The sequence below is a fragment of the Phacochoerus africanus genome, chromosome 7 (genome assembly GCF_016906955.1).
Source record: "Phacochoerus africanus isolate WHEZ1 chromosome 7, ROS_Pafr_v1, whole genome shotgun sequence".
Classification (NCBI taxonomy): domain Eukaryota; kingdom Metazoa; phylum Chordata; class Mammalia; order Artiodactyla; family Suidae; genus Phacochoerus; species Phacochoerus africanus.
This window is the reverse complement of record NC_062550.1, coordinates 51148483-51168327: the sequence shown is the minus strand read 5'-3', so window position 1 is coordinate 51168327 and position 19845 is coordinate 51148483. Positions and strand designations below refer to the sequence as shown.

General features: G+C 37.5%; 1 protein-coding gene across 1 annotated transcript in view; it reads right to left on the bottom strand.

Annotated features, from left to right (window-relative positions):
* Nucleotides 1–19845, bottom strand: part of ITPR2 (inositol 1,4,5-trisphosphate receptor type 2) — a 520896-nt gene that overhangs the window by 76429 nt on the left and 424622 nt on the right. Inside the window, exons 49-51 of the mRNA XM_047787348.1 lie at nt 13619–13794; nt 5340–5504; nt 902–1097 (exon numbers count right to left, since the gene is read on the bottom strand). Of these exons, the coding sequence (XP_047643304.1) occupies nt 902–1097; nt 5340–5504; nt 13619–13794 (537 nt within the window). The remainder of the gene's footprint in view (nt 1–901; nt 1098–5339; nt 5505–13618; nt 13795–19845) is intronic.

The window sequence follows — 19845 nt, the reverse complement described above, 5'->3', positions numbered from 1 at the left end:
ATATAAATGCCATTTAATCATCCCATATTCTAAAAGCACCAGTAATTAAATTCTGCTTTTAAATTTGATGGTTTGAAGAAAGAGAGTCATTTTGTGCTTTCCATTCCCACAACCCATAGGCAGTGGAATCACCCAGAGAAATTATCAGCAAAGTGCGGAACTATGAGGTCCATTCAACAAAGCAGGAGACGCGGAAAAAGAATAAGAACAAAATTTAACCAAAACAATGAAAGGCCAAAAAGGGGGAAAAAAGAAACCATTAGGGAATATAATAAACAAAAAATCCAAAGTAAGTTGGAAAGAATCACAGCGAGTGTAAATGGTGCTGCCAAACCAGTCATATAACAAAAATCAACAGCACACAGAAATTCTGACAGCCACATCCTGGTGGGCTGAGTCCCTTACCGACAATATTTTGAGCACTTTTTCAACACCAAATTTTCTGAGTATCTGATAGTTCCCATATCAAAGCATTTATAATTTTCAATTATTTAAGTGTAATATAATGTACTGTGAGTAAACACGTAAGAAATAATGGTTGTGAATAATGCTGGATGTTCTTAGGGGAGGCAGGGGAAAGAGAAGGAAAAGAATCCCAGAGCTATTACCCTGCACTGAAATTATTGACCACCTCCTGGAGTATAGTCAACACCTGAAACCTTTGTATTGAGACTGAGCTTAGGTGACGTTTCTTGTATAAGGATTTTCCTATACACATTGTCAGCTAATATACAGCCTACGGGTATTCCACATTCATGAGATCTTAGTGAACAAGAACATGTTTTCAAAGGAATGAATGGAAAGATTGCCTCCAATAGTGTTTATCCATGATCCTCTCAACAAGCTCTGTACAAGTCAGAGCCACCGTCAGAGGAAGCTCATTTACTGGTAACAGCAATACCTGTAGTAGGAGTTCTGTTTTTCAGCCTATCCACCTCCATAGTGAAGTCATCCTTCAGAAAAAGGAACCCAATAATGGAAAACAGGTAGACAAGGATGAGGGCAAGGACCGCAGTTAGAATAATGGAACGTCCATTCCGTGTGACACTTTTGATGACATTGAGCAGAGTCTCTTCTCTATATACCAAATCAAAGAGCTACAAAAATAAACAAAAAAAAGCAAAACAAACAAAAAATGCAATAAGCAAAAGGTGAATAAATATAAATGTAATTAAAAATACAAATGCAGGCCTTTTCAGTTTACTGTGAAAGAATAACAATATAAATAAAACCTTAAAAATGACCCTAAATATCCATTTATTCTTGAGTTGGAATGCATTAATAGGCTATTTCCCAATAAAGATAACTCTGACATCACATAAAATGTGCATTTGTTGGTTTTGTAACCAATATAATATCCATTTTTTTAAGACCTGGAAAGAGCACAGTTTCAAACTTGAATTTAGAAAAATTATTATACATAACCAACTGAGCTACTGATTCCCTATTTTTTAGCCTTAGTGATATTCTGCAGTTGGTTCTGGAATATGTAAAATGGCTAAAGTGAGAATGCTAAAGTAGGTTCACCTAAGTGATGAATAATTGACAGATTCATTCAAAGCATTGTTTAATCAAGGGATTCGAGGTGAAATGACAAGAATTCAATTTGATGAGCCCACTATAATAGAAAAGTTATGAAATTTAAAAACATCTGAGAAATGCGAACTCCTTTCTTAAACATTATAACGAGGGCAAAACCTACTACTTTAGTATATACTTTTAGAAACAGAAGTATAAACAAAAATACAACACACACATGTTAACTTACTTCCTCTAATGGGTTATTTTCCATTTTGTGTTCAGTAGTAGAAAATCTATGCACTAGTCAAGAACCTAGCTCTCTGCTATCTGCAGTCAACTTGAAGAACAATTTTATTTATTGCTATATTACAAAGTTGAAATTATACTTTAGCAAGCACATGTTTTATTATCAAAAGCTGGTTAAAAGCAGCAAACTAACATGTATTTTAAAGAAGCCATAAATATCTGTTTGGAAATGAATAATATTTTTGATTTGGGAATAATTAGAGTTTGTCTTCTGCTATCTGTGGGCAATGATTAGAATTTCCGAACTGGTTCAAACGATTAATTATCCGTGTCATTCATCCTTTCAGAAACACCAGGGCCTTGTACTCTGTTTTTCTGATTACTGAGGCTTATAAAATTACTTTCCAATTTAATTGTAGTCTTGCAAAGAGTTGCGGTCAATATACTAATTTGTTTGCTCACCTTAGGACACTGATATTTTATTATGGTCAAATAAAAATAATACGTTTATTTTGCTGTTTATATCTTGACGGGAGCTACAGTCTTTAGAAACAAAGTTCATAGTCTTCTGTAAACTCAAATTAAGTAACACAAATTCAACACTTAGTTGAACAGAGGGGAGATTTGCTCTCAGCTGAATAGTGGCTTAAAGAAAAGGTCTGGGAGTTCCCGTCGTGGCGCAGTGGTTAACGAATCCGACTAGGAACCATGAGGTTGCAGGTTCGGTCCCTGCCCTTGCTCAGTGGGTTAACGATCTGGCGTTGCCGTGAGCTGTGGTGTAGGTTGCAGACGCGGCTCGGATCCCGCGTTGCTGTGGCTCTGGCATAGGCCGGTGGCTACAGCTCCGATTCAACCCCTAGCCTGGGAACCTCTATATGCCGCGGGAGCGGCCCAAAGAAATAGCAAAAAGACAAAAAAAAAAAAAAAAGACAAAAAAAAAGAAAAAGAAAAGGTCTGGCAATGGGTTCCAGCTCATTTCTGCATAGTTTCTGAAAGTTTTCAAAAGCCTATGGGATACCTGCTAAAAATTCATATTTCTGGGCCCCAATATCAGAAAAATTGCGTATTTCTGATATCCATGGAATCTTAAGAATGCAAAGGAATTGACATTGGACAAGTGAATGGTTCCTTTTGTTTATTTCTGAAAAGAAAATCTAGAGTGTGGGTTTTTTTTTTTTTTTTTCTTTTCAGGGCCACACCTACAGCATATGCAGCATATGGAAGTTACCAAACTACGGGTCAAATCAGAGCTGAGCAGCAGCTGCCAGTCTACACCACAGCCACAGCCACAGCAACACTGGATTGGACACGCATCTGTGGTCTACAACACAGCTTGTGGCAATTGCCAGATCCTTAACTGATTGAGTGAGGCCAGGGATTGCACCTGCATCTTCATGGATACTATGCCAGGTTCTTAACCCACTGAACCACAACAGGAACTCCCTAGAGTATTGTTTTTATTACTGGTTAAAGGATTGGCATTTGTGGATATAACTGGGGATGCATTTTATACACATTTTTAAAACAAAAAATTTTTTAGGAGCCCTTCATGGCTCAGCAGTAATGAACCCAACTAATATCCATGAGGACATGGGTTTGACCCCTGGCCTCACTCAGTGGTTTAAGGATCCACCATTGCCATGAGCTGTGGTGTAGGTCGGCTCGAATGGATCCTGCATTGCTGTGGCTGTGGTGTACGCCAGCAGCTACAGATCCGATTTAACCCCTAGCCTGGGAACTTCAATATGCCATAGGTGCGGCCCTAAAAAGACAACAAAAAAAATGTTTTAAAATACATTTAAATACTATCTTGGCATTATGTCTATTACCATTTCCTTCTAGCACTCTGAACATGAAAATGCACTATACCCTTTTTATAAAAACCAGTCCAACGAAAACCAATTAGCATCAATCAGTATCATAATATTTGAAAGATAAAAGAGGAAAATACAACTAGAAAATAAGGTTAACATAAATTAAAAGTTACATTACTATTAATAGTCATATAATTGTTCATAAACTTTATTATGTCAAAAAACTTTCCTTAACAATGATTTATTGTTATTTAATACATATCATTTCACGTGTTTTTTCATATCGTTTCTTTACTGGATCTTGACATTACTAGTCTCTCATACTATCGCTAACCATTTCATAGACAAGCAGGTTGAAGCACAAAAACATTATAATGAACATTACGTATTACAGTCAGGGGCAAGTGCTGGGTATAATAGGACTATACATATTAGAGGCAGACTTTCAAAAATGGAATTTTTATGGTGAATCAGAGCAGAGAAGGAATTCATTCAGATTCCCTAAACAGACAAAAAAAATTAGGAAGACAATTTTGTATCAAAACCTAAGGGACAAATCCTCTCTTCACTGGGGCTCTTTCAAGAGTTTGAGGGAAAACCGAAAATTAGCTTCTGATTCAATCTTCCTACATGGGTGCACTAGACAACAGAGAAGCAGGAGGCAATGGACTTGTCTCTCATGACCCAAGCAAACTGGGTCAGCATAATATTTTCACATCTCCAACTTGTTTTTAGGTCTCCACTGCAGACCAGCTATGAGCTGATGATATAGATAAATTGCTCTGATGGCATCAGGATGCTAACCCGGCTCTAAGTTTCAAAATATTATCATATATTTATATTGACCCTCCCCTGGTTAATGGCTATAGAATACATATGTGGGAAGGAAAACTGAAAGCCAGCAAAAAACCAAAACCACAACCAAAAGTTCCTACTACTCTAGAAGAAATCTGAAGATCCATTTAATGAATAGAAATTTGTCGATAAGCTCCACAACGACATACTAAATCTCAAACTAAAAGACTGTCCTTGGAGTTCCTGTTGTGGCTCAGGAGGTTAAGAACCCGACATAGTGCCCATGAGGATGTGGGTTCCATCCCTGGCGTTGCTCAGTGGGCTAAGGATCCGGCATTGCCGCGAAGCTGCAGCATAGGTTACAGAGGTGGCTCAGATCCGGTGTTGCTATGACTGTGGCCTAGGCGGCCTCTGCAGCTTTGATTCAAACCCTAGTCTGGGAACTTTCATAGGCTGCAGGTGTGGCCCTAAAAAGAAAACAAACAAACAAACAAAAACAAAAAAGAAGACTGTCCTTAAAACAACTCATTGTTTTTTTTTGCTAATCTGGCTTTCCCCCTCACTTTATTTATATGCCATTCTAAAGAGGCACAAAATGCTTGGTATTATAAATACAATGAATTCAATACCAAGAAAATACAATCCTTTACTTATTGAAAAATCTCTAAGTGTATAGGGAAGTGTGCTTTGGCTGATAGCCAAAGCAGTCTGTTATATGAAGCCTGGGTCGAGGTGGGTCTCAGAGAGTATGAAACAAAGAATTGTGCCACCTATGTGGTTTCTCAGAGAAAAAGACTAAAAGTAACAATAATGCTTGATTTTCCTAGGAAATTCTAAAAATAATGTAATTTGTCCTCAATGTTAGGACCTGCTTTAGAAAAAACAATCAAAGGGAGAAGCATAAGCAGCAGCAGCATTGTGTATTTTTTTCAGCAGTGCCTGTCCCCACAGAGATGTACTCACCAGGAAGCTATAGAAGAATTCATGGACAAAGAGGCCCAGCATGCAAACCAGGACATATGCTACGTGGTAGAGAAAGGCCATGTCCAGGATGACCGCTCGGTACCCTCGGGTGAATGTGCCACGATTTCCGACAAAACTCACCAGAAATACGATTTTATTACAAAGCTAGAGGGAGGAAAGATTAGATTTTACTGTCTTATTTGTCTTAAAACTCAAAATAGCAGATCATTGACAAAACCTATTATTCACAAAGACTGTGGCTTTCTTTGATGATTTCTCATTTTGTAATTTTTTGGCACTGCTTACAAATCTGCACATAAACACAATACAGCTTAAACTTGTATTCTTTGCACTTCCAGGGAATGGGCGGGAAAGTGACTAAGAGTCCCAGCTCTGCCATCAAGACAGACCTGACTTTAAATCCTACTACTGTCATCTGACCCAGTCCATGCAGCTGTAGACCTTGACTGTTTCTTCTGAAAAACTGGAATAAAGGAATTCCCACCTTATAGAATTCTTCAAAGAATTAAATAATTCATAATGCATATGAAGCTCTTAGTACAATGATTCTTGAAATACTACTCATTATATTTTCCATATTAAAAGTAATACATGCAATGTTTTTATTACACTGTAAATGAAACAAAATATCCAGAGATTTGCTTTCGCTTTTTTTTTTTTTTTGTCTTTTTAGGGTTGCACCTGTGGCATGTGGAGGTTCCCAGGCAAGGGGTCTGATCGGAGCTGTAGCCACCAGCGTATGACACAGCCACAGCAATGCCAGATCCGAGCCATGTCTGTGACCTACACGACAGCTCACAGCAATGCCAGTCAGATCCTTATTAACCCACTGAGCGAGGCCAGGGATCAAACCTGTGTCCTAATGGATGCTAGTCAGATTCATTTCCATTGAGCCATGATGGGAACTCCTGTTTTTGATTTTTTTAATCCTAGACTTTACTATTATTTTAAACAAGTAAACCATTAAAAATTATTTTTGTATATAATTTATTCTACAGACATAAATATATAAATATACCTACCCACCTAGGATTAAAATAAATATAATACTTGCATGTATTTTCTAAGCTCTATGTATGGTAATCATTCAGTAAACATTTTGGAGTATTTATTTTGCTTAGAACCTGGTAGAGTATTTATATTAAAAATACATTTAAAACTGCCTTTTGTGGCATAATTTTAGAATACAGAAATTTATACTGAGGTTCTTTCGTAACAACAACGCGTGCAATAATTTCCAAAGAACACAGTTATCATAAACTCATGGTTATCATAAACTGGTTCTAGATGTTTGGTTCTCAAATCACTGCACTATCAACCGAAAAGTAGTTTTGTTTCTTAATCATCAAGAAAAGCATTACGGATTTCAAAATTTCAGTTAGTTCTTCCAAATCGTACCACGAATTCTTTAAGTTTTCTAATGGCACTATATTTGTCTTTATATGTCCAAACCTCATTTGGGGAAACAGCTTGCTCTTTACAATATCATCGTGAGGGTTTTTTTTAGTGTACATGAAAAAAATTGCCTTATGGAGTGATTTTAAATAACACCAGGAGAAGTATAACACTTTAGGAAGAAGCAAAATTTAAAAGGTTAGAAAAACTTTTTCTTTCAAGTTTCTCAAGTCCAAATCGATGCAGGTAAAATGAGAGGGTTTATTTACCATTACATGTTGTGAAGACAGCCAAACCAAATCAACAACATAACAGCTAAAAAGTTCAAACCTCTCCTAATTTGCTCCATGTTAATTAACTATCCTTTCAATAACTGATATTATCAATTCTTTCATCTTGTTAGTAATTGAATAATGTTAAATAGAAAGTCTTATTTCACTAGTCTTTCATCATCATATGGGTACATTATTATTAAATATAGCTACAGTATTCAGGATGTCTGTTGTTTACTATCCAAAAGCAAGTTTGATATTATAAAAAGTCATTGATATGAAACAGAAATAAGAAGTGCTATGAAGGAGTTCCCGTCGTGGCACAGTGGTTAACGAATCCGACTAAGAACCATGAAGTTGGGGGTTCGATCCCTGACCTTGCTCAGTGGGTTAAGGATCCGGCATGGCTGTGAGCTGTGGTGTAGGTTGCAGACGCGGCTCGGATCCCGCGTTGCTGTGGCTCTGGCGTAGGCCGGCAGCTATAGCTCTGATTCCACCCCTAGCCTGGGAACCTCCATATGCCATGGGAGTGGCCCAAGAAATGGCAAAAAGACAAAAAAAAAAAAAAAAGCTATGAAAATAAAGCTAAAAATTAAAACTATGACTTTTCAGAAGGATTGATGGTATGTTTAAGACAAACTGTTTATATGCTGTGTCCTTTATCTCCACTTCTCTAAAAATTACGGAGGAAAACTCTATGTCCTCTATACTGGGGAAAAGTGATACATTGAATTCAAGTGTTCAAAACAAGCAATACATTTCAGTTCTCAAATAATGCAAAAGCAAGGACATATTTCTGCTTTAAAAGGCCTCTGCCACTTCTGCATGAAAAACAAAGATTTGCTTGTTTTCTGGTTAATTTTTTTGAACCTTGACCTAGAGCTTGATGTTGATGAATATGCTCCTGTTCCCTTGACTAAGCCTCTACGGGGAGTGGAGTGAATACTACTAGTGGTACCCAACTATTCCTGTACAGATCAGAGGTAGGAACTGTTGTCTTTTTGTTTTGAAGTGCTCATACCATGAAGAAAAAAGTCCGAGGATAGATGATTTGGGTAGGAAAGAACTTGAATGGTGTTTTTTTTTTCTGCCCCATGACCTTAAAGTTTGCAAATTAATTTTATTGAGCTTTTTCCATGAAAGCTGGGAATATGTATGGAAATGAAGAACTTACAAACACATTCTCCCTTTTCATGTCATGACTTACTTGACACTGTCTAGCCAGTCTCTCATTTGCCAATACTGTTACGTAGGCAGTCATGGCTTCTATGGCAAGGGTCCACGTGGGCAGCAATAAGTGGGGGGTGTTGGCACTAGGCGAGGTGGTCAAAAGGCCATCCTCATCTGACCTGGTGTTGGAAGGACCCTCAAGTTAGCACACAAACACCAATACAAATGGTCATAATCGTCCCATACATTTTTCCCTTTCTCCATCTATTCTTCAAAGCTGCCCCTGATATATTTTTTGTTGTTGTTGAGAATGAGGTAAATGCTGAGAAGGTGGGGAGAAAAAGTGGTGAGTGAGCGAGGAAAATGTAAACTCCCTGCCCAGCCTTTTAAAAGTAACACATCGTCCAAATGATGTATGGACAGTCTTCTAAAACAGCAAAATTAATGTTCATTTGTTAATTAATGTATACTAAAACAAGTTCATTCTTTTTGCTGTTGTTGGCCACACCTGTGGCACTGAGAAGTTCCCAGGCCAGGGATCAGACCTGCACCACAGCCAGATACTTAACCTGATGTTCCACAGGGAAACTCCACGAGGTCATTGCTTTTTAGTAGGTAGATTAATTGTATAGTATAGTAATATTTTCACATATACTTTATATTTTATTAATATGTCTTTGCAGTACTTTTTAATTTTTAAACAGTGCAACATACCGGAAAGACCCTGGATTAGAAGCTGGGCCATCAGGGTTTCAGTCTTGGCTCTACCACTAATTAGTTTGGTAAATCCTCCTGGTCCCTATAGGATGCTGTATTCTCATTTCTAAAATAAAAGGCCTATAAATTAATAAGCCTTATGGTGCCTCATAGATCTAGAATTCTATGTGGTGTCCTTTTAAATTTTGCTATTTTATGTGATCACAGAAATTTATAGCTGCCTTTATACTATCCTTTTTGTCTTATTTGGTCTTACATCCCTGATCAGTGATTCTATCCCCATCTTACACTGTTCCTATGGGAAAACATGACCTATTTTCCAGAAACAAATGATAGCAAAACAAAAATTTTTTTCTACTGTTTATTGAAAAGTAAAATTAAATTTATTATCTTGAACTACAGGTTAACTACCTTACCATATATTCATTAACCATCTTACTGGAAAGGAGATTATTTGATTTAAAAGTCTCCATTTCAGAGAGGTTACATCTTGGCCAGGATAAGGTTCTACAGTTAAAGCCTAAGGCAAATTAGTCATGTAGTCAAAATCACCCAAGAAATCTTTTAAATTGCCAACGCAGTAGTACAGTAAACAAGGATGGTGTAAATGGTAGTGTCTCTTATTATAGTAAATGCATCAAAGGCTAGTATTCTCCCAGCACTGGGGCAGTTTTCTGAAGTAGAAGCATTCAGTGACCATATTATATGAAAAATAGGGTATGTGTGTGTGTGTGAAAGAGAGAGAGAGCGAGTATGAATGTTTTAACCCCAAATATATCTTTCACAGGTACTTATTATATTATCATTTATTAAAAATATCTAAAAATCTAAACAAGTAAGAAGTAATGGTTAAGTGAATGGTATGGTTAAGTAAATTCCATAACATCCATACAACTGGAAATACTCTAGTTATTAACATGCGACTTACAAATAAGCTAAATGGTTTGAAAAAATATGAAGTGATCCCAAACTGATAAAAATGTGTCAATATTTGCCAAAATACTATGTTAATCCCCATTACCAGTACTAAAAATGTAATGCAGAGAGTGAAAAGAAAACTGTACTGAGTTATGAGATATGTTTCTATGAGATATGCTTTTATCACAAGAGAAAACCATGAATTTTTAAAAACACCTCAAATATTAAGGTAACCCCTGTGACAAGACAGAGAAGCTAGCTGCAAGCTAAATGAAACCTGCCTTTTAAGACACTGGTAAAGACAAGATGAAGCATCATAATAAACAGAAACTGATAATACTAAGTACTCAGAACATAGACTGAGATTTTTTTCCTCCCACTTGATTCCTTTTGTTAAAAAGGGGGGGGGTACTTTCTATATTTGCTTATCTCTGTGAAAAACACTGAGTTAGAAAAGAAACAAGTCTCTGTGAACTAAAATATAAACACTTTTACGATCATAACAGCCACGTTTTACAATCAAATCCTAACTTTGCATATTAGGGGCCTGGTAAATGGTAGCCTTTATTGCTATTGTATCATTATCACTGCCATTGTTCTTTTCTAAATCTTACCACTAATCTTCCCAACTGATCGTCTCAGCAACCCAGTAAGGATAGACTAGGCTTTAATACCTTCATTTCACTGATGAGAATAACAACATTAGGCTTGCTATTTGCCTAAGGTCTGGAATTCTGATTCTCATTAAGGCTTAAGTTGTTGGTAGACATTTTTTTCTTGTTTCTGATACCTATCATTTTATCTTTTTTTTTTTTTTTGTCTTTTTAGGGCTGCACCCGCAGCATATGGAGTTGAATTGGAGTTATAGCTGCTGGCCTACACCATAGCCACAGCAATGCGGGATCCAAGCCGCATCTTCAACCTACACCACAGCTCACAGCCCTTAACCCACTGAGTAAGACCAGGGATCAAGCCCGCGTCCTCATGAATGCTAGTCAGATTTGTTTCCGCTGAGCCATGATGGGAACTCCCCCTATCATTTTAGCAATTATAGTTCCACCTATTACACAATGCAAAGTTTTAAGTGTAAATTAAGTTAGTAAATATGTTAAAATCCAAGTTACAAACATATTTGATTTATTGTTTTTCCTCCTACCTCCTCGGAAATGATAAACTATAGATATTCTGCAATGAACTGTTATGTTAAACTTTAAGGTAAATGTTTATTTGTTAAAACATCTTTTCTCAATCTATATAACATCAAGACTATAGCTAAAACTCTTCTGTCAATATCTATCATATCAAAATTACAATTATTCCATTCAATTTGTCCCAAATGAGAGTTGATGACTTTCTTTGGTCAAAATGCCCTGGACTGGCAGATCACAATGTATCATTTGGAGGCTGTGCAAATAAGTGTTTTATGCTACAATGGCTATTAGAGAACCCACAGATTCACACAGTTAATAAAGTTTTATCTCCATGTATATTTCTTCTCATGAAGAAATTAAAATATAAAATTTGACTCTCATACGCAGAGGCATTTCTTGGTGGAACTCTTCTCACCAAACCAGGCAGAAGTTATCTTTTTATCCTGCCGCCTGAGGGGGAAAAAAAAAATACTCCCGATGTTTTTGGTTTTCCCAATAGACTTTAAAATGTTATTTATTAACCCTTTATACAGTTTTGAAGCCTCTGGATGGCAAGAATCATGCATGCTCTATCATTATCAATTTCTGTTAGATAATGAGACCCAATAGATTCTATTATTTCTGATCCAAATCTATCTAGGTATTATTTCATTTTATCAAATTTGGATTTTCTCACTTGGATTAATGTTTTAATGGGGATCAGTTATCAGTTTATAAATATTATTTGCTTCTTCAAATAATTTGGTTCAACAGTCAATGTATTTTTTTAAAGAAAAATTAATGAGCCAGATGCAGTAATAGGCCTAGAAAAAATGAGATAAATTCATGAAGGGTCCCTAATTTGCTTGGTTGGAAATATTACAAAATTAGCTTATTTCCAAAGCACCAAAAGTTAAGTTCATGTAAACAATTTTTGAAATAAGCGCTAGGTATTAAGGTGGCAAAAAGTGGGGGAGAGAGGTGGGGAGTTGGGCAAGACTAAACGTATCAATGTGACAAGCTCAGCCCTTAAGAGACTTACAGAATAGTATTATTTGGTACAGAATTCGTTACTGATAGGCCTCTATGTATGTACAGTACACGTCCCTTTATTCACAATCATTGAGGAGTAATTGGTAATTTGATTATGTGACTGTTCTAGTTTAAGATGGATAGATGATAGATAAATAGATATGGATATATCTGACCTATATACCTTGTCCAATTTTTGAAGAATTATAATAGAGGTCAGAAACATAGGTAATAGGGGCCATATAATAGGGACCATACTTGCTCAGCTTTATAATCCTCAAAAGTTTGACTGACTCTTTTGTTTACTCATTTTCAATAAATATTTGCTGCATTTTTTATGTGTGAGGGACTATACATGTATAAGAATACAAGGATAATCTTTCACTCATTCATCTATTCATTCATCAGCTATTTTACTTAAGAAATCCTTGTTGAGAAGTTTCCATCATGGCTCAGTGGAAATGAACCTGACTAGCATCCATGAGGATGCAGGTTCGATTCCTGGCCTCACTCAGTGGGTTAAGGATCCGGTGCTGCCATGAGCTGTGGTGTAGGTGGCAGATGCAGCTCGGATCTGGCATTGCTATGGCTGTGGTGTAGGCCAGCAGCTGCAACTCTGATTCGACTCCTTGCTTGGGAACCTCCATATGCCATGGGTGTGGCCCTAAAAAGACAAAAGACAAAAACAAATAAACAAACAAAAAACTCCCACAGAAATCCTTGTTGGGTATCAGTGATGTTCCAGACAATGAATGATCAATTATTATTCTTAAGAACTATGGAATATATTGGGGAGATAATGCCCATACACAGATACCAGAATATAGGACATTATGTTAGAAAACCAGTTAAAAGACATAGAAAGTGCTTAGGTATTCAGCAGAATATTAGCAAGACTTATTTGCTTACCTGGCAACTTGTTCTTTCATCAACTTGGTGATTTACCTTTTCTTAATATCCCTGCCATACAGAAAGTTGTCTAGTCCCTTTAAAATTTTATCTCTTCGGTAAAATTACTGCTATCTGTGATAATACTCTGGCTTACTTTTCAACTTACCTAGCTCAAGCTTTAAAATGTGCTCCCTTATTCTAATATTTTAAAATTTAGTGAAAAAAATGTTAATCTCATTTACACCTTTCATAAGTTAATAGGTTTTGTTCACACAATAAGAGCTCGATTTCATATTTTCTCTTACAGCAACCCTTTTCCTCTGGTCATTTTATAAAAGGTACCCACTTTGAAAATTCTACTGAATATAATTTAATCTTTCTTGGATGATTCAGAAGTCACTTTAGGATGTTAACAGCGGCACACAGAGTCATTTTTGTCGATAGCTGCCCATATAGGATGCCGAAGGCATTAAAATTGGATTGGGTTAAATTGATTGCAGAACTGGGTCATGCCCCAAATCCTACCATCTTAAATATATCAAATTTTCACTTGCCATTTTTTCTTTCTCTCAAAAATCAATAAAGAAGGTACAGAATTAAACTCTGATTAATTTGGACTCACGAGGGACTAGAATTTACTGTAGAAACAGAATTAAAGCATAGAGTCACAATTTTATAGTAAGTACGCTTTTAATTCATTCAGAAACACTACAAAGCTAGGTAAAGTACTTACATTAGCTGCACCAAGAAGTATTAACGTAGGCCCAAGACCTATTGTATATATTGATCTGAGCATTATTGACACAAGAAAGGGCCGAATACCCACAGGCTTGGAGAAGAAAAACAGCATAGACGTGCAGATTGCAACTGCTATCCAAAGCAGAACTGAGAACAACGGTGAAAGTGTACCTGTAAAATGTGGAAGAAGTTTATTTTTTACTAAGAACAAAACTAGAATAGGTTAAAATGTTTGCCACTCTATACAATACATCAAGACAAGCCGTAGTTCATGCAACCCACGCTACACACTGTATCTTTAAAGGAACAGTCTTTGTACACATTACTGATGATTACATTTCCAGAGAATCTGTGATGAATTCCAGGCTACTTACACACGTACTAGTTAATGCTCCTTTCATTAAATCTGAGACTTGTTCATCTTTCTCTCCTACGGGAGTTAACATGCTCAATATTTTGAATAGAGATATCTCACTTGGGAAGCTTCATTCAAAATTTATGATTAATGACCAAAAAAATGTTTGGCTAAATCACATCGACTCAAGCACTAACCTCATACCCTGTCCTATTTTCTTATTATCAAGTGTTTACATTACAGACTCCTTGAAAGAACCCAGAATGTAGAATATCCCATCTTTAATGGAATAGATTTCAGGTTTAACTGTTAAAGCACACAAGTGTATTTATGTATGTGAATACATGGGCATATGTTTGAGTATGCATTTAAAAGCCAAAACTCAAAAGTCTTTTTAAAAAAATGTTCAGCTATTTATTTAAAACATCGGAAAACAAAAGTTCCACGTGTTTCAAAACTGAACTCCTTTACAACAAAAATTTCTCTAGAAATTGTCCCCAGAGGGGTTTAAAAATACACTTCCTTTTTACAAAAGGACAATTCATTGACATTTGCACTAACATGTAGATTCCAGGAATCCCCCACATGCAGTGGTGTACTTGCAGAAGTTAATTACGGGTCAACAAACACTCTTGGGCTGATTAGACCTCAAACATGTGTCTATAGGCCAATGGCCTCAGAGGGGAAACAACAAAAGAGACTTTCCACTAGTTATTTCTTTGGGCCACACCTCCTTTTACTATTTAAAAAATAAACTTCTGCGTGAAAACACCTTGAGTACTCTTATGTGTGTAGAGTTTCTGTATTACCATGGAAACCATGGGATTACAATAAGTTCTTTGCAAGCCTTTATTTAGTTCAGAGTGAGTCCTGATGGCTCAAAAGTCAGTAGGAAGAGGAGTTCCCTGGTGGCTTAGCAGTTAAGGATACAGTATTGTCACAGTTGTGGCTCAGGTCACTGCTGTGGTACAGGTTCCATCCCTCTTTCAGGAACCTCTGCATGCAACAGGCACAGGGCCACCGCCCCCTACCCCCAAAAGTAGGCAGGAAGATCCTGTCAGACATGAAAAAACTAAACAAAGAACGGATAATGAACAGCCCTGATTCAGACATGTTTATTTTTGCAATGTTGTTCTTCTATTATGTCTTAAAGCAAGTAGTGATGAAAGACAACTGGCAGGAGAAATCTGATCTGCCCCCTCACCAAATTTATGATCTGGTAAGATTCCTTCGAAGATGGAGGGGGGAAAAAAGGAGTAAGCTCCAGGCCTGCTCTGGAAATCACCTTCAACTCCTGTCCTCTGGGAACATTAACAAGACGGGTACATTACTCATATTTATTAAGATGTTGGCTTTAAGCCCTCTTGGTCTATCAAAACATAGCCTGACCATCAACTGCCCTGGCCTCATAGATCTCAAAGAGCCACAGGGAGAATGATGCCTTAAACTTTCCCTCCTGCTTCCTGGGCTGCCATCAGGATGCGAGCTCTGTAAGGGTGAGGACCCCTTCTGGGCCCATCACAGTGCCTGGCATGCAGTAACAACTATTTGTTGGCTAAATGAATAAACAGAAACATAATCTTTGAGCTCATTTTGAGTAAATAACTAGACTCCAGCTATAAAATCCCCAAGTGGTGGGGCTTCCCTCTTAAACTTATTAAAATTGCCAACATCTTCACATATTTAATAACTCACAGCCAATAACGGGACTCTTCAGTATAATGCATAAGCAATGCCTTGGTGTGGCATTCTTCTTTTAAGAGTCTCAGCTTTGTCACTGATAGTCACTTTGTGCATTGGGTCATTCATGTCTGATACACTAACCACATCTTGACTTGCTCTTTCCCAGACAATATCTGGTTTGCTGAGATTTTCCCTCGATTAAATAAGAAATTATAACCAAGGAGTTCCCAACATGGCGCAGTGGAAATGAATCCAACTAGGAACCATGAGGTTGAGGATTCAATCCCTGGCCTCGCTCAGTGGATGAAGGATCTGGCACTGCTGTGAGCTGTGGTGTAGGTCACAGATGCAGCTCGGATCCTGCGTTACTGTGGCTGTGGTGTAGGCAGGCAGCTGTAGCTCTGATTTGACCCCTAGCCTGGGAACCTCCATATGCCATAAATATAAAAAAGGTTGCAATTCTCACTAAAAATAAAAGAAAGAAAGAAATTATAACCAAGCACTTAAAACTGGGCATTTGATTCCTTTGTAGTGAGAACTCAAAGTGTCTAGCCTAGTACCTTGAATATAGGTTAGTGTTAAGCATATATTCGTGAAAAGCAAATACATTTAAAAGTTACTTAAAATGGCTATTGATTTACAGTATTTTCAACTGACAATTGATAGCACTTTCATCCTGTAAGAATGCTCATATTGTTTTCTAGCTGAAGATTTGATGCTAAAAAAAGAAACTGAAATCCTCTGAGCAACTCTAGAGAAGACAGGACAGATATTCAAAGTCATTTGTTACCCACTAAGGGTGGAGAGATGGGACTGTCTTCTTAATACTTTATATTTGTATTCACTTTCTATAATGAGCTTGTATTACTTTTATAACAGAAAATTTTTTTAGAATTCACTCTATCCATTTTTAAATATTAGAAAGTGTGATATTTGTCTTTAATAAAAGAAAATTCAAATAAAAATTGGAGACCTCAATTCTACTCTCCGATCTACCCCACACTGAGTTGTTTATAAGTTTACTTCCAGAATATGCTTCTTACTTCATTCCTCTGCCTCCTGCTCTGCCTCTTAAGAATTTCCTGTTTCTTCTGCCTCAGTCCAGCTAAAGTAGACTAGATAGCTAAAGTAGACTAGATAAATCTGCAAGTGTTCTTTACTCTTGTTGCTCACTTCTTCCTTCATCCCTTAGCTGAGCTCCTGGAGGACAAGGACAGCTTTCCCAACCTTGGTATCTCTAGGGCCTAGCACAGTGCCTGGTATCCAGCTGCACTCCATCAATGGTTGTTATTGAGAGGAATGCACTAAAATCATGTTGGAGAACTTATTTCCTTTAACACAAAGCACTTGAGGGACAGAAAAATGACACCCAAAATTTGAACACGATCTTCTTTTTAAATCACATGCTATCTGCATGTAAGAAAGTCCCACGGCGGCAATTTTCTCTGCTAACTGGTCTGCCTTTGCCAGACTGGCAGGAATGGTTGGCATGGCAACGCTCAACTTCTGCACAGACATCTAGGAGATTCCCTAGTATCAACAGCTGTGGTTTCGGCCACAACTAGCATAGCCTCATTCCTCAACTTTGGCACAAGTTTCTTTTTGAGAGAAGCACATGTTAAACACATAAACCAGTCAACCAAACAAGGAAACCCGGACCCAAACTTAGAGCCACACAAATAAGCCTTAGATTCCTGAACAAATTCAAACAGAGCTCCTCAAAGCCTGGCAATGAAGGGAGATTACGTGCAGTGGGAGCTGGGAGCTGCCCTATAAGCCGATCCTCTGAGAATCACCTTCCCTTTAATTATTGTGCACTACCGCCCTGCTTGAATGGAGACACTATTCTCTCAGTTAATATTATAACCCAAGTGTGACGCATATATCCGGGCATAAGTGTTCCTAGAAGCTCTTGTGTGGTCAGGCTGTAAAATATGCTTGGAGAAAGCCTCACTGCCACCCTGGCCACAGTGATTCCAGAGACGCTCACGTTAGGATCTGGGGTTGGGAAAAGTGGCCCATTTTGATCACAGGTCTTTTTTTGGCCCAGGATTCACCAGGCGTTATGGTGATCAACTTCTATACTCAAAATCCCCGGACCTCAAGGTTGGATGGTGTCTTCATATTTACTTCTTTTTTAACTTTGTATTTCAAAACTCTTTCAGACTAAAATCATAAATATAATACAAAATTCCCATGTACCCTTCACCTAGATGCCTCAAATGTTGATGGCTTACCTAATCACATTACAATGACCAATATCAGGAAATTAATATGATATGCCACTTTAATGTACACACCTTAGTCAACGTTCATCAGTTGCCCAATTAATGTCTTTTTTCTGGACTGGGATCACACATTGCATTTAGCTCTCATGTCTCTTTAGTCTCTTTTAATTTAATTCTTCCACATTTCTTTGTCTTTCATAAGCTTCAAGAGTACTGACCAATAATTTTATAGAATGTCCCTCCTTCTCAATTTGTCTGAGATCTCCTCAGTTTATGTATTTTTGACAAATGATGCCATGTCCCTGTTGCTGTGTCTCATTACTGGTGACATTAACACTGATCACATAATTAAAGTGATTTCTCTACTTTAAAATCACTCTTCTTTCTTTTATAATAAGCATATTATGAGGAAATACTTTAAGATGATGTCAGTATCCTGTTTCTCATTATACTTTTTCATCCAACACTCACCTATTGGCATCCATGGATGATTACTACCATGTAATATTTGCCAAATGGTGACATTCTATTTCCATTACCCCTTCTACATTTATTAATTGGAATATTATTGTAAGGAAGAGCTCTCTCATCTATCAATACGGCTTTCTGGATTCTTATTTTATTCTGTGGGTACATAATACAATATATATTATGGTTGACATTTTTTTTTCTCCAAATTTCCACAGATTTGGCCAATGAGAGGCCTTTCAAGTTGGATCTTGTGTTCTTTGACCTGTCCCCATCATTTATCACTTTTTGGAGAGGATCTTCAAGATCAACTAATTCATTTGTGAGTCGCCCCAAAGTGCTCCAGCCAAGGCATCATCCAGTCTATGTTTGACAACATCCAGCATTAGAGACTTGCATGTCCAAATGGAGTGTATCTTCTCCAGCCAGTTCTGGTGGCCAGGTGTGCTTATCTGTCTTAACTTTGTTTCCTTGGCCTTCCCAGCTATGCCAGAGCACGTAACTGAAGGGTTGCGGCTCAGTTAATCCTGACCAAAATTGCAGCCTTATTCATCGAGTTATAATTAAATAACACATCTAGAACTATAATCAGATCACCCAAACATAACCTTGGGATTCCATGTTGCCACAATGGCAGGTCATGCCTTCCCTTTCTTGTTAGCACCATACCCACACGCAGACAGCCAGGACTGAGCCTCCGTTTTGGTTACTATTGTTAATTTCTCAGTCCCTTTTGAAGAGTAAAGTCTGCCTCTTCACCTGAAGATCACCCACCATGTTTTCCTGTCTTGTGTTTGTTAGTCCTACTTCTTTCTGAGGCTGGAGACTACTCCAAATTCTCCTACATAGGCGGTTTCAAGTTCTTGCTCATGGACCAGCAGTATTAGCAACACCTCTGGAAACCTGGTAAAAAAATACTCATTTCCAGACTCTACTCCCAAATTATTGGCATAAAGGTAAAGTGCTTATTTTACAGGATTGTCAGGAAGATGAAATGACATTATGTATGTGACATGCTTAGCATTTGGTCTGATCCAGTCTAAATGGTAAACAATAACAGCTGCTATTATCATGATCAGTATTACTATTATAACAGATCTTGGGCAGATATTAAAAATGTATCAGGTGTTCTACCTTCTCCTGAATGAGTAAAGAGTCAGGGGTAGGGAGGGAAGCACTGCCCATCACCATTATATTTCATGTACAATAGGTGGCAGCAGAGGCTATGTACTTTGGCTCTGGTGGTCTCCTAAGGGCTCTCATGGCATGCAACTCAGGGAAAATGATGACCTGTATTCAGGAGTACCTGTTATCTATATGCTCCCAATCTAATTGTTCATACTGAAACGTTCTAGATGGTAAACAAAAGCACTAAACTTCTACTCTGAGATCAGCCATTCTTTAGCATCTTTGGGCTTCCATCCCTTTATAAACTGTCAAATGAGGGTTTGATATTAGATGATTTCTAGAATGGCTTCCATATCTAAG